The sequence below is a fragment of the Astyanax mexicanus genome, unplaced genomic scaffold, assembly GCF_023375975.1.
Source record: "Astyanax mexicanus isolate ESR-SI-001 unplaced genomic scaffold, AstMex3_surface scaffold_34, whole genome shotgun sequence".
Lineage (NCBI taxonomy): Eukaryota > Metazoa > Chordata > Actinopteri > Characiformes > Acestrorhamphidae > Astyanax > Astyanax mexicanus.
The window spans coordinates 211,001-225,097 of record NW_026040044.1 but is presented as its reverse complement, the minus strand read 5'-3'; the positions used below and the strand labels follow the sequence as shown (position 1 = coordinate 225,097).

The following is a 14,097-nucleotide window of genomic DNA, read 5'->3' as shown; positions in this document are numbered from 1 at the left end:
TATTTATTAACTATTATTATATTTTAGTTTCTTGACAAATCTGACTCTATGGATATGTTTATAAATATTCTTAAAAACTTAAAATGTACCTGTTGATTTGCCCTGTGTCTGTAGTTGTAAAATGTATAAAGAGATTCAATTACAAAAATAAGAATGTGAATCTCAAAAAGAGAGTTGCAAAAATAAAACAAGAGAAAAAGTAAAAACTATACCTGTTTACATCAATTCAGTGCAAACATTCTCTAATTCATATACTGTCTCTTCCAGGATTTACCTGATTCATTCAGCCAATCACAGAGCTAGCTCCACCTTTCAGGACTACGTATAGATTTACAGGTACGTACAACAGGTAAATATCACAGGTAAGTGTGACAAAAATGCATAGAAGATAAATACAACAGGTAAATATATAGGGTAAATATAAAAGTACCTTTATATATCATTATAGACATGTATCATAGATTGTATATAGCTGGACAGAGCATCGTCTCTCAAAAGTGAAGCCACCACAGGTCAGGCGCCCCCTGCTGTTTGGTTTCAGAAAGCTGTGAAACTCCACCCATCCCCATAGGTTTCAATGGCAAAACAGAACTTTCAACCACGTTTTTTTCTAATATATTCTATATATACTTATATTGTTAAATTTTTATATCCACACAGAATTTGTTATTTAAAACGTTATTCAGTTCTATTTAAAAAAGGTGTGGTTATTGAAAAAGGGCTGGTTATGGGCGGTGCCAATAACAGACCGTCAGCTCCGCTCCGCCCTGCAGCCTGTGACCTCGAGGCAGCCCTCAGGGGCGGGGTTATTTAAATGAGTAGGCGGTCTCTCCACAGTCTTTCTCCCTCCTCTGGTCTCTACTGCGCAGAATCGGTGTCAGGATCGCCAACATGGAGGAAGATTTTAGCTTCATTTTCATTGAATGACTGGGAACGGAGACACGGCGTCCATCTTTTTTTTTTACAGTCTCTGACATGTACTGATCCAAAATCAGTAAGTAAATATTACACTGAATACAATAAAACCTTCAGTGTGGAAAAAAAGAGTAAATATAAAGAAAACGCATAAAAATATATAATCATACTTATAAAACCATTCATTATTTTTCGTTCCTTCACTACTGGAATACAAAACAAACAAAAAAAACTAAAGAATATTTACGAGTGAGAGGTATTTGGAGATCTTTCTCAGGATGTTTTTCCTCTTTTATCATTTTCTTCCCTGTTGCTGTGAAAAGGACCAGGCTGTATAAAAAGCACAAAAACAAAAGTAGAGAATTAACAGAATTATCTCAAAAATATACATTTATGGCATTCAGCTGATCACTTTATCCACAAGGACTTAAAATGGAATTTTCTCCCCAATTTACGAGGTCAATTACCCAACCCCCCCTTTAGGACCCCCCCCCCCCCCCCCTTCTGAAATCTCTTGTTTGCTTCTGCTTCAGTTTTTGCTTCTGAGTCTGTTTTTGGGTACACATCCCCCATGTATAAACACTATTTAGACGGTGTGTGAGACACAGTCAGTCAGTTGGTGTTGGAGTTGAGCAGGGTGGAGTTGGGGGAGCTGGGAGCTGCTGAGCGCCCTAAGGTTGGACCGTGCTTTGAATAAAGAGAACACCTTTCTGCAATAATAACCTTTCATAATAACAAAGGAACTTTCTTATAACAATGTTATTGTTTTACTAAACATGTCTACACATATGTTTTCTTAAGCATTTTACTGGATGCATTTCAGGGTTTGAGTTCTTTTTAAAAAATATCAGCATTAGATTGTTAAAATTAAAATATATTAGTGGGTCACTTAAAATGAATTAAAAATCATGATTTATTTTTTTAATGCTGGAATTTCCCTGTATTATTGTGAGGGACAGTAATAATTGTGTAGTTTAGGTCAGGCAGACTAGATCATTTTTACTGTATTATAATATCTCAGAGAGAGAGAGAGAGAGAAAGAGAAATGGCATGAACAAAAGAGAAAGAGAGAGATACAGATGTTGCAAGCGAATGAGAGAGACAGACAGCGTCGGAGCCAAACAAGTAACCTTATAGATATTTAAACTGTATGTTAAATAGTAGATAGTTTCAATATTCAAGTTTATTTGGATCCCCAAAGACTTCTGATGATACCAGACAAAGACACACAGTTTTATACAGTTGAAAATGGGCTGGACAGTCAGGTGGGCTGAAATACATTTATTTTGTTATATAACTCCCTTCGGTTTCAGTGTCCAAATTTGGTCAAGATCGCCTTTTTAAAAAAAACACGAGTAGCCGAGGCAGAGACCGGGGGCAGGTTAATCTTTGCACCGGCTTTATCTGTCCTAATCTATAGGGATGCTAACACACTCGGCTCGCTCACCCGGGGAAAGTGTCAGTATCATGGCCTGCTGCCCATGTCCAAACTGTCCACTCTGTTTATAATAAATCTGTACGTGAACTCACGCACACATGCACACACACACACCTGAAACCTGTCTTCTCTTTTCTTTTAAAAGCTTGATTCTCGTCTATCTTTTATTCACTGATTTAACTTTGTAAATTTTATGCTTAGCGAACTTACTAGAACTTAGCGAGTTGTAGAGAGCCCCGGCTTTCCTTCAGGGAAAACAACCCCATATGCTGTATTAGACGCGACAACAGAAGCTGCAAGCGAAAGAGAGAGACAGACAGACAGACAGATGGTGACAGCGAAAGAGAGAGACAAAGATACAGACAGACGATGTTAGCGAAAGAGAGAAACAGTGACGGACAGACAGACGATGCGAGCCGAAGAGAAAGACACACAGACAGTGCAAGAAAAAGAGAGAGATAGACAGACAGACAGATGCTGCGTGCGAATAAGAGAGACATGGAGAAATATGGAGCGAGTGAAAGGAAAAAACAAGAGAGACAGATGGAGCAAGCGAAAGAGAGAGATATAGAGACAGACAGACAGACAACGTTAGCGAAAGAAAGAAAGACAGACAGACGACGTTAGCGAAAGAAAGACAGACAGACAGATGGTGTTAGCGAAAGAGAGAGACAGACAGACAGACAGATGGTGACAGCGAAAGAGAGAGACAAAGATACAGACAGACGATGTTAGCGAAAGAGAGAAACAGTGACGGACAGACAAGCGTTAGCGAAAGAATTTCTGGTTGCCCAGAGCTTTAATATTCAATAAAAACGTCTGGCAGTTTGTTTTAACGGGAGACAGTGGTTTTATTTCTTAGTAATTGTAGTTGTAGAAATGATGAAAAAATTGTAGCCCCGAAAAAATATGTATTGTCAGAAAAACAAAAGGTTATAGTGATGGGTCTAGCAGTGATCCAAACGGCTGAAACCAACTCACCACTGCAGAGCTCGGATTGGCAGTTTCTAGAATCTGTCCTTTAGTCAGATCTGTCTTCGTCCCCTTCCTCTGCAGAACTATCAAAAACACAGACAGCCAAACAAACAAACAAACTTCCAATGAATTAATCAATCAATCAATAGAGGCGACATGCTTATCATACAAATATACAAAAGCTTCATTTTATTGGAATGCAATAGAACTACACTCCAGATCTAGACTGTGCATTTCCTGCAGAAACTGTGACTACGCCTGCAGCTCAAGTTTCAGATGTTAGGGTGTTGCATGGAGGCTGCTAAGGTGTTACTAGATGATGGGTTGTAAATATATGTTTGTCTAATAAGGCTCCAATAGAGTCCAAAAACGTTTGCTTCAGCTCAGGAGTCCAAATACCTTTGACTGAAACAGTGAATTGAAAAGACGTCCAGGAGTTCAAAACTATTTGGCTAAATGGTGGAACTGTGCTTGGCCCCGATAGTGTCCCAAAACGTTTTGTAATGTCATTATGGGATTTAAACAGTGTTTTTAGTAAGCTTCTTGTACATGTTTAAAGTTCTTAATGCCTCAATTTAAATGTCAGGGCTCTCTGGATTCTACCAAGGAGGTGTGGAGCTACTTTGAGCCTGGATAACGGTATTAAAAACGATTTATTGGGGCAAAACATGCCCCGGTACGGCCGCTGTACAAAGACCAAATGTTTGCAAAAAGTACAAAATTACTGGATCTGAGAAAGCTGAGATAGAGCAGATATGGGCTTTTCAACAAAGTACTTTTTATCACGTTACAACTACACATTGTGGTGGAAATACCTGTGACAATTAATAAGAACAAACATTAAGCTCTGAGTCTTGTCAAATGAGTAACAAGTTTTTATTAAAGCAAATGGTGAGAGTACAATCAGTTCATGAAATCATCACGCTCTGAAAGTGCTCTGGGACCAACAGCTTCCCAGAGTGTGTTATTTATCCCCGCTCGGCCTAATCTAAAGACATGTACCAAATATGGACATAGGACTTCCGCCTGCAGTTGTATCCATCAAAACTCCCTTCTATTCCAAGACAGAAAAACTCCCTTCTATTCCCAAGCAAAGTTGCTTTCTCGTCTAAATGTCAAGGTAACCTCTTTCCGTCCATGTCCACATGTTTACATAAAAGCGCTATCAGAGAACATTTTCCTGCTAGTCAGCACGTACGCACTGTTGCATTTTTGAATCACTCTTTCACAGCAAACTGAGTAATATAAGTGAATTACCATAGTGAGTAATATAAATGACAATGATTACATTTCAGTGAAATGAACATGCATAAAATGATTACATTTCTCATAATGGAATGATTATAATGATTATTATAATGGTGATAGGTGAATTGGTTACATTTCCCATATCAACATCAACTACACCCAAAGTCTTTCAAAAAATGAAATAATGAGTAAATTGATGCATCATTTAACATATATTGTCCCAGGCTTTAAAAATAATGTTCTTACCTCTCGTTTGATGGTGAACTTTCCTGGCTCTCTGCATCAGTATGAAGGCGCTGGTGTTTTAGAAGATTCCTCTTAACTGTAAAACTCTCTCCACACTCTGAGCACCGATGCATTCTTTTTTCTCTGGCATGAAGGCTCTGGTGTTTTTGGAGATCCTTCACATTTGTACAGCTCTTCCCACACTCCGAGCACCGATACTTCTTCTCTTTGATATGAAGGCGCTGGTGGTTTTTGAAAATCTTCTTATTCGTAAAACTCTTGGCGCACTCTTCGCAGTGATATTTTTTCTCTTTGGCGTGAATGCGCTTCTGGTGCAGTACAAGGAGAAACTCTGCAGTAAACGTCTTCTCGCACTCCGTGCAGTGATAAGGCCTCTCTCCAGTGTGCGAGTGCTGGTGTCTTTGGAGACAACGCTTTCTTATAAAACTCTTTTCACACTGTGTGCACTGATGCGGTTTGATTTCTTTATGAATGTACTGGTGAGATTGTAGACTACGCCGCCTCAAAAAACTCTTGTCACAATGTGAGCAGTGATACGGCTTCTCCCCAGTGTGAATACATTTGTGTATTGTAAGAGCTCTGCTGTTAGAAAAAGCCTTCTCGCACAGCGAGCACTGAAACGGTTTCTCACCAGTGTGAATGAGCTTGTGTGATATCAGATTAGAATGCGTGGTAAAACTCTTTCCGCACAACGTGCAGTTAAACGGTTTCTCTCCAGTGTGAATGCGCTTGTGTATTTTAAGAGCTCGCACTTCTTTAAAATATTTCCCACAATCCGAGCACTCGTGAGGTCTCAACTGTGTGTGAGTACTTCGGTGTGATATTAGATTACTATGTGCCCTAAAACTCTGTCCACACACTGAGCAGTGAAACGGTTTCTCTCCAGTGTGAATGCGCTGATGTATTTGGAGACTGCTTTGCCTAGCAAAGCTCTTCTTGCACTCTGAACACTGATACGGTTTATCTCCTGTGTGAATTCTCATGTGTTCTTTAAGATGTCTTTTTAAAGTAAAGCTCTTCCCACACTCTGTGCACTCAAACGGTTTCTCTCCAGTGTGAATACGCTCATGAGCTACAAGATTATTTTGTCTAGAAAAGCTCTTGTCACACTTTAGGCACTGATACGGTTTCACTCCAGTGTGAACGTACTGGTGTTCATCCAGACTGCTCTGTACTGTAAAACACTTCCCACACTCTGAGCACTTATATGGTTTCTCTCCAGTGTGAACGCGCTCGTGTATGTTTAGACTACCCTTGCTATTGAACCTCTTCCCGCAGTCTGAGCACTGATACGGTTTCTCTCCAGTGTGAAGGCGCTTGTGTATTTGAAGGCCATACTGTTCTTTAAAACGTTTACCACAATCAGAGCACTGATACGGTTTCTCTCCAGTGTGAATCCGCCGGTGTATTCTGAGACCATTCTTTGTAGTTAAATTCTTCCCGCATTCAGGGCACTGATGTGATTCCTTCTTTTTCACTTGACTCGTTTGTTTCGTCCTGTTAGTTGTTTCATTACCAGTGGAAGCAGGGGTTGTTTTCTGAGAACCGGAGCTTTTAGACACCATGTTTAAATTACACTCCTTTTTTTGCACAGTGGGAGGAATTCCTAATGGAGATGTTTATGCATCTGTTTAAGTAAATTCTTGAACCTTGTTGCAAGATGACTACCCAAAGCAGGAGAAGACACGAAGCAGGAGGTCCTTTCTTTCTGCAGGAGAAACAGGGGAAAACTCAGTCAGTCATTTAGTTGTGTTATTTTTGTCTACAAAAATTATGTAAGGTTATTGAAGGGAGCTGTACCTGTCTGAGTAACATGTTGATTAAGGTGTTTTTATTTTTTTATTTATCATTATAAATTAATTGTCATTTTATTTGGTTATTAAAAAGTGCTAAAAACCAGTATGAACAGGTTTAAAAATAAGAGTAAAATGTGTTTAAAATATACAAATCTAAAATATTTTGTTTAAAAAAATAAGTACTTTGATGTTTTGTGGTGGAATGTAAAGAGTCATGTGATGCGAACTAACTTACAACAGCCATAGCTAACACATAGTCTAAAGGGTCTAAAACTAAAAATATATATTTGTGTAATCTTGTGTATTTTGAGTTGTACACAGTATTGTTGTGCGAGCTAACTTGTTTGAGTGTAACTAGAAATGGACACTAGCTCAAGACACTTCAAAAAACCTTAAAAAGACATCAGTATGACTCGTGCCCATTATTTTTACAACAACAAAAAACGTCCATGCTGTTTGTTCAAACTATGTTCCATTTGTTTGAAGACGTATTTACAACATCTAAATTAGGTTGAATAGTTAAATAAGGATGCACGTTACATTTGAATAAATTAAAAGTAAAATATTTATTCCATGATTATTGATATTTAAACTTTAATTTATTGCCACTTCTGTAAAAAAACATTTTACAGAGACCAGATTTTTAGTTAACACAATCCTCTCCAAACACTCACCATAATACCCCCCATCAATATCATATACAGAAGCTTTAACTAAACACCATTAATTTTCATCCAAACGACAAAGCAAAAATAACTATTATATACTTTAAAGCATAACTATATACTTTTACATACTTTTAACTTGAATTATTCCTCACGCTTAGCCAAACAACAGGTACAGGCTTTTTAACTTAACCTAGCTAAGCTAACTAGCTAGCTAGCGTAACGCTAGTTACCTCAGACACATACACAGGGCCTATTTAACTTGATTTGGTAGTAATTGTTGCATACAAACCAAAACAATAATCCATATACTGTGTTTTATGAAGGTTCACCAGGAGTTGTAGATTCTATTAAAACAAAACAAGTTTATTAACAGGAGGCTCCTGGAGAGCCTACCCTGAAGTCTCACGATTCGCAGACCGCTCAGCTTCCAGAGTCTCTGAATCTCTTACATTTTACAGTCGTATTAAAAGAACTCTATTCTCCTCGACTCCTCCCAGTATGAAGACACCTTAACATTTGCCTAAACAATCCTAAACAAATGTATATGTGAGTACATTTCCTGTTTTTCCCATTAGCTGAGGGTCCTGAATCTACAGAGGGTCCTGAATCTACAGATCCCTGCGAATTCTTAAGTTGTGTTTTCTGTTTTGCATGAAAAACAGTTCAGCTATACCATGTCCGAAGAATGTGTGGACAATGCACCGCTGGGCTTTCCTGTTTCCTGTATATATCTATATATGTGTATCTATCTATCTATCTATCTATCTATAAATATATATATATATATATATATATATACACACAAACACACACACATATATATATATATATATATATATATAGATACACATATATGGATATATAGGGTTACCATAAACTTAAAATAATCGGTTATAATCTAAATTGTCTGATTATTTATATATTACAATATAATATATTTGATATATATTATATATATCAAATATTGTCTTATACATAACATTATATATCAAAGTTACACAATAAAAAGATTGTCTGTTTTCCTTCACACAGTTGCACAAAAAGGTGGTTTATTAGACGTTTGCCTAGTCCTGCTAACCGAGCTAGCATTAAGCTAGTTCAGTTACCTCAGGCTCAGGATCCACCACAGGTCCTATTAACTTGGTTACTTAATAATAATAATAATAAAATATAGTTAGCTAAAGTTGAGCTAACTGAGCTAGCTAAGCTAACTAGCTAGATAATGTAACGCTAGTTACCTCAGGCTCAGACTCCATCACGGGTCCTATTTAACTTGATTTGGTAATAAAGTTACACAATAAAACCTACTAAATTGTCCGTTTTCCTCACACAGTTGCACAAAAAGGTGGTTTATCAGACCATACTTAGGTAACTTACTTATCTTGCCATAGCCTCGTCCTGCTAACCGAGCTAAGCTAACTAGCTAGCTAGCTAAGCTAACTAGCTAGTTAGCTTACCTAATGCTAGTTACCTCAGGCACAGACTCCATCACAGGTGCTATTTAAGCTTGATTTGATAATAAAGTTACACAATAAAACCCACTAAATTGTCCGTTTTCCTCACACAGTTGCACAAAAAGGTGGTTTATCAGACCATACTTAGGTACTTATCTGGCCATAGCCTCGTCCTGCTAACCGAGCTAAGCTAACTAGCTAGCTAGCTAAGCTAACTAGCTAGCTAGCTTACCTAATGCTAGTCACCTCAGGCACAGACTCCATCACAGGTGCTATTTAAGCTTGTTTTCAAATAATATAAAGTTACACAATAAAACACAATCAATTGTCTTTTTTCCCTCACAGTTACACAGTGGCGTTTTATCAGATTTGCCTCCGTAACTTTATTACCTAATCAAGTTTAATGGGACCCTTGATGAAGTCTCAGCTAAGCTAACTAGCTAGCTAGCGTAACGCTAGTTACCTCGAGAAGGGTCTGCGCGCAGATCTCATTTCTGAGCCCTACCTCTCCTGTGGTACCTACATGAGGCAAAGAATACGTCCTTTGTTTTGGAAGTAATGACGCCTGAGGTAAGCTCAATTGTAATTTTCAAATGTATTTTTGATTTGCATGACATCTTAAAATTGCATTGTCCAATCTAATCTGTAAATCATCCTATTTTAAGATTACCATCCTTCTGCTGAGGAAGCTGGAGGGGTTCAACAGATTTGAAGCTGAAAGTGTTTTTTCTCAACATGTTATATTTGAGTAATTATGAGAAATGAATCTTCCCATTCCACTTTAAATGTGAACTTGTTGTTTTGTTGTTGTCTTGTTGTCAGATTCATCATAGTTATATTGTTTTTCCTCTGTTTATATTGTGTAGTTTTTTTATGAATAAATAAACTTTATTTGCTTTTATTATATTATTTTCCCTCTGGTTATATTTGTACATTGTTATTATTATTATTATTATTATTATTATTATTACTTCATTAACCTTTTCTTCATTAACCTTTTCTTCATTTAAAGCATTACAAGAACTGCTTGCTTCCTTGCTTTTACATAGTTTTCATTGTTTTTGAATAGAAACCTTTTATATTGTGTAGTATTTTTAATGAATGAAAACTTAATGCTTGCTTTTATTTGTTTTCCCCATTGTTTATTATTATTATTATTATATTTAATTTTATTTTGTTTAGTGTCTTTTTTTCTGCTTCTTTTTGTATTTATTTTTTATTTCTGTATTTTATTTATTTATTTTTTAACATTGTTTTCAATCCGTGTATCATTCGTTCATTTGATATTCAATTGAGAATCAAAATCGGAAAATTAAAAAACCAATTCGTTTTTTCGTTTTTTCGTTTTTTAATATAATACCAAAAAACGAATAACGGCTTGTATTTTGTATTTTTATTTGGTTATCCAAACAAAAATTGGAAATTTAAAAAACGGACCAGGAGCCGAATTTGATTTTGATTTTGAACTTGACCCATTTGTGTGCCCCGGAAGTTACTGATTTGTTTATTCTTGGTGGGTTTCTGTTGCGCGGGAGTTCACTGCAGTGTTATCTACACAGTCTGTATTGCTGTAGGCAGCATGGCCGGACTGGAACCACATTCTGGCCTAATTAAAGATCTTTTTGAAGGTATTAACTAAATATGACATTTAGCTACGGAACGTTAGACAAACACCTGAAAGATCCTGCCGATTTTTTCTGTTGTCATATCGTCTTCTTTCACTGCAACGCGTTTAGTTCCTCTGAACAAGATAAAACTCTCCATCCTCAACTCCATCCAAAGCCTACAGCAATACAGACTGTGTAGATAACACTGCAGTGAACTCCCGCGCAACAGAAACCCACCAAGAATAAACAAATCAGTAACTTCCGGGGCACACAAATGGGTCAAGTTCAAAATCAAAATCAAATTCGGCTCCTGGTCCGTTTTTTAAATTTCCAATTTTTGTTTGGATAACCAAATAAAAATACAAAATACAAGCCGTTATTCGTTTTTTGGTATTATATTCAAAAACGAAAAAACGAATTGGTTTTTTAATTTTCCGATTTTGATTCTCAATTGAATATCAAATGAACGAATGATACACGGATTGTTTTCCTATTTAGATTTGGTTTTCCTTCTGTAGTTTCTTAAAAAAAAGAATGCTTGCTTTTATTACATTTAATTGTCCTCTGTTCATTTATTGTTGTTGTTTTTTAATAAAGTCGCTGCTTGAATTATTTTTCCGCTTGTTTATTGTGCATACTTTATTGCATCTTTCTGAAAATAAGCAATTTTATAGTGTTATTAAAACACAGACAAGCATGCTATTAGAAAATGTAACAGGTTACTAGCAATCAAAACAACTAGCTAAGTTTTTTGTCAATGAATGTTTTATATTACAACACAAACTTATTGCCTACATCTCAGTCAAACCTAGAATCTCCTAGGCACCCCAAACCCAAAAAGTATAAAATATATTTGTAAAGTATAAAGTTCATTAAACTATTGTTGCTTGTTATAACCGTGGTTTCGTACAATGAGCAGTCGGCCAAGTTGACTTTTATGTTGAAAATATATTATTCTGCGGCCTGACGCTGTTGGTTACCTCAGGCTCAGACTCAATCAAGGGTCCTATTTAACTTGATTTGGAAATACAGTTACACAATAAAACCCAATAAATTGTCCGTTTTCCTCACACAGTTGCACAAAAAGGTGGTTTATCAGACTTTTGCTTTATCTGGCCATAGCCTCGTCTTGCTAACCGAGCTAAGCTAAATAGCTAGCCAAGCTAACTAGCTAGCTAGCGTAACGCTAGTTACCTCAGGCTCAAACTCCATCACGGGTCCGATTTATAAATATAAAATATAAAGTTACACAATAAAACCCAATAACTTGTATGTTTTTTCTCACACAGCTGCACAAAATGGTGATTTCTCAGACTTTGGCCTTATCTGCTATTAGTCTTATTCAGCTAACCTAGCTAAGCTAACTAGCTAGCTACACTCGGGGGTCTGCGGTCATTCTCACGATGCCATTGCTGGCACTGATTCGTCATAAAAAAAAAATACATTAAAAATTACTATTTTTTTTTACTATTTAATTACTATTACTATTTGCTTCTAGTGCTTCCAAAATATTTGAATAAACCCATTAGTTTTTAGAGAAACAGATTAGAAACTGCCAGACCACAAACAGAATTTAGATAAGGTGGGAATATCCAGAAAAATAAATCCGCCTGGTGCTGCTGATGTATTCTGTCACAGTAATAATAATCCATGTAATAAACTATCATCAAGATTTACAAATTCTGGAAGCATTTACATCTCAAATAATGATATTTTTGAGCAGCACAACCTCAGCACACCCTGGGATGGATTTTTACTTTCTGGACCTGGATTCGCCCCCAGCCCCAAGCCCCCCTCCCCTCGACATAAATACCCCTTTACAACTACAGCACAACACAATTCTAACGCCTATAAAATCTAATTATACTGGAACAAAACTTTTCTCTTCATTACGACAAAATTATCTGGGTTTTACTTGGCACAACTTTCTCTACATACCTCCCCCTTCGGCCATCAGCGCAGACTGGAGGATGTCACTCCCCGATCTGTGCCCCCTGCCCGATTTGTGCCGCGCATGCGCACTGCACACTGAGCAGGGGGCGCAGATCGGGCAGCCACGGCTGTCAACAGTTGTCGGCGCTGTGAGATCGCTGATCAAGCTTAACTTCCGTTTTCTGAATTCTAGATAGACAGATAGGTGTTTAAAATAATTAAAAATCGAAAATAATCTGTTAAAATGTGTGAGCCTGCGGTGTTTTTATTTATTTTTTGTTACATATACCAAGTCTGTAAATTACTTCACATTTAAAAATTATTTTTATTCTTAAAATACACAGCAAATTATTATAAATAACAGGTACAACACATTCATCAAAATATCAGTTTATTTTACTCTCAGAAAAAGCATGAGAGCGAACCCATATCTCTCTCAACACACACACACACACACACACACACACACACACACACACACACACACACACACACACACACACACACACACACTTTCCTTGCCCATTCCTTCGTTGGAGGATGGCGTGAATGCTGAATTTAACGAAAATGTACTCTGCACAGCTCTGTAAAACTTAAAATCCTTAATTTTGACACCACAGTGTACGAGCTGTTTGCGACAGTGTGGGCGGAAGTACACCTTGGCATTACCTACCCGATCTGTGCCCCTGCTCATCTCGCTCAGTTTGCAGTGCGCATGCGCGGCACAAATCGGGCAGGGGGTACAGATCGGGGAGTGACAAAGGAGTCAAGGGCTGCGTCCAGAAACTTTTGCTACTCCTCCTCTCCTACTCCTCCTTTCCTACTCCTCCTCTCCTACCCCGGAAGAAGGTGGAGGAATCGAGGAGATGAGAGGAGGAGGAGGAGGAATGGAGGGAAGGAGCTGTAATTGGGGAAATGGGACAGCTGATCCCTTTTAGATAGGATGTTGACTACCGTTGAACTGAGCCAATCACAACGCTCACTTTCAGCACGTTTCAGAACATTACTATCACACACAGCTAAAAATTCAGATATTCCAATAAAATCCTGTTTACTCCCAGCCGCATTTTTGGCCGCATCTCTGACCAGTGACTCTGGCAGCCCTGTCTGACCTCAGCCTTATGAGGGATTCAGTTTCCTCATCAGTCCCTAAGTTAAAATAAATAAGTAAATAAATGAATTAATTAAAATTATATATATATATATATATATTATAAATAATATATGTTTTTATATGTATAACATGATACACATAGGGTCATAAATATAGTTTTACTGAGCATACAGTTTATCTAAACTATAAATTATATTACTGCTTTACTGGCTGTTTAATTAGATGAGGAACCTAGTTAATTAATGTGTTTATGACGTATATTTGGGCGTTGCCTTCCCCATTTTCGCATGCTCTGTGGGCGTGGATGCAGTGATGTCATTGGAAAATCCTTAAAATTCTTCCGGAGTAGGATACACTGATGTAACCTCCGTTGGAAGCTTACTACAGGAGAATTTTAAGCGGCTTCTTTCGTCTCCTACGGTATTCGGACAGGCGGCAAGATGGCGTCACGAAATCAGTTTCCGGGTCACGGAGGAGAGGAGGAGGATCGGTAGGAAAAAGGAGACACTTTTGGGGTTTCTGGACGCAGCCAAGGAGAGAACGGAGCAGGGTTCTTTCTTCTTTGTCGAATTAATGGCAGCCAGCACTCCTGTCATTGGTGCATTACTGCCACTTACTGGATAGAACATGAAATGCTGAATTCTAAATCCTATTAAACAGCCCAGATAATTTAAGAAATTTAATCAACTTATATGTGTCTTGAA

General features: G+C 37.5%; 2 protein-coding genes and 1 long non-coding RNA gene across 14 annotated transcripts in view; 1 reads left to right on the top strand and 2 right to left on the bottom strand.

Moving 5' to 3' along the window:
* Window positions 1-14,097, bottom strand: part of LOC125790017 (gastrula zinc finger protein XlCGF26.1-like) — a 76,453-nt gene that overhangs the window by 43,513 nt on the left and 18,843 nt on the right. For 2 of the 12 annotated variants that reach the window (XR_007429982.1, XM_049473106.1), the window contains exon 1: window positions 12,286-12,528. The exons of 2 other annotated variants lie outside the window; for them this stretch is intronic. Coding sequence is in view for 5 of the 10 variants with exons in the window: in XM_049473111.1 (XP_049329068.1) it covers window positions 3,375-3,411; window positions 4,823-6,387 (1,602 nt within the window). In the remaining 5 variants the exon portion in view is untranslated. Of the gene's footprint in view, window positions 1-3,334; window positions 3,412-4,822; window positions 6,531-12,285; window positions 12,551-14,097 lie in introns of those variants that run through there. 8 more of the 12 variants (XM_049473108.1, XM_049473109.1, XM_049473102.1 and 5 more) reach the window with 6 other exon arrangements.
* The window catches only part of LOC111196219 (zinc finger protein OZF-like), a 29,271-nt gene continuing 15,231 nt past the window's right edge, over window positions 58-14,097 (bottom strand). The window contains exon 3 of the mRNA XM_049473112.1: window positions 58-1,245. The gene's annotated coding sequence lies outside the window, so the exon portion shown is untranslated. The remainder of the gene's footprint in view (window positions 1,246-14,097) is intronic.
* On the top strand, window positions 9,243-9,644 carry LOC125790018 (uncharacterized). Its single transcript, XR_007429984.1, has 2 exons — window positions 9,243-9,310; window positions 9,406-9,644. It is a non-coding gene; the product is annotated as an uncharacterized LOC125790018 (long non-coding RNA).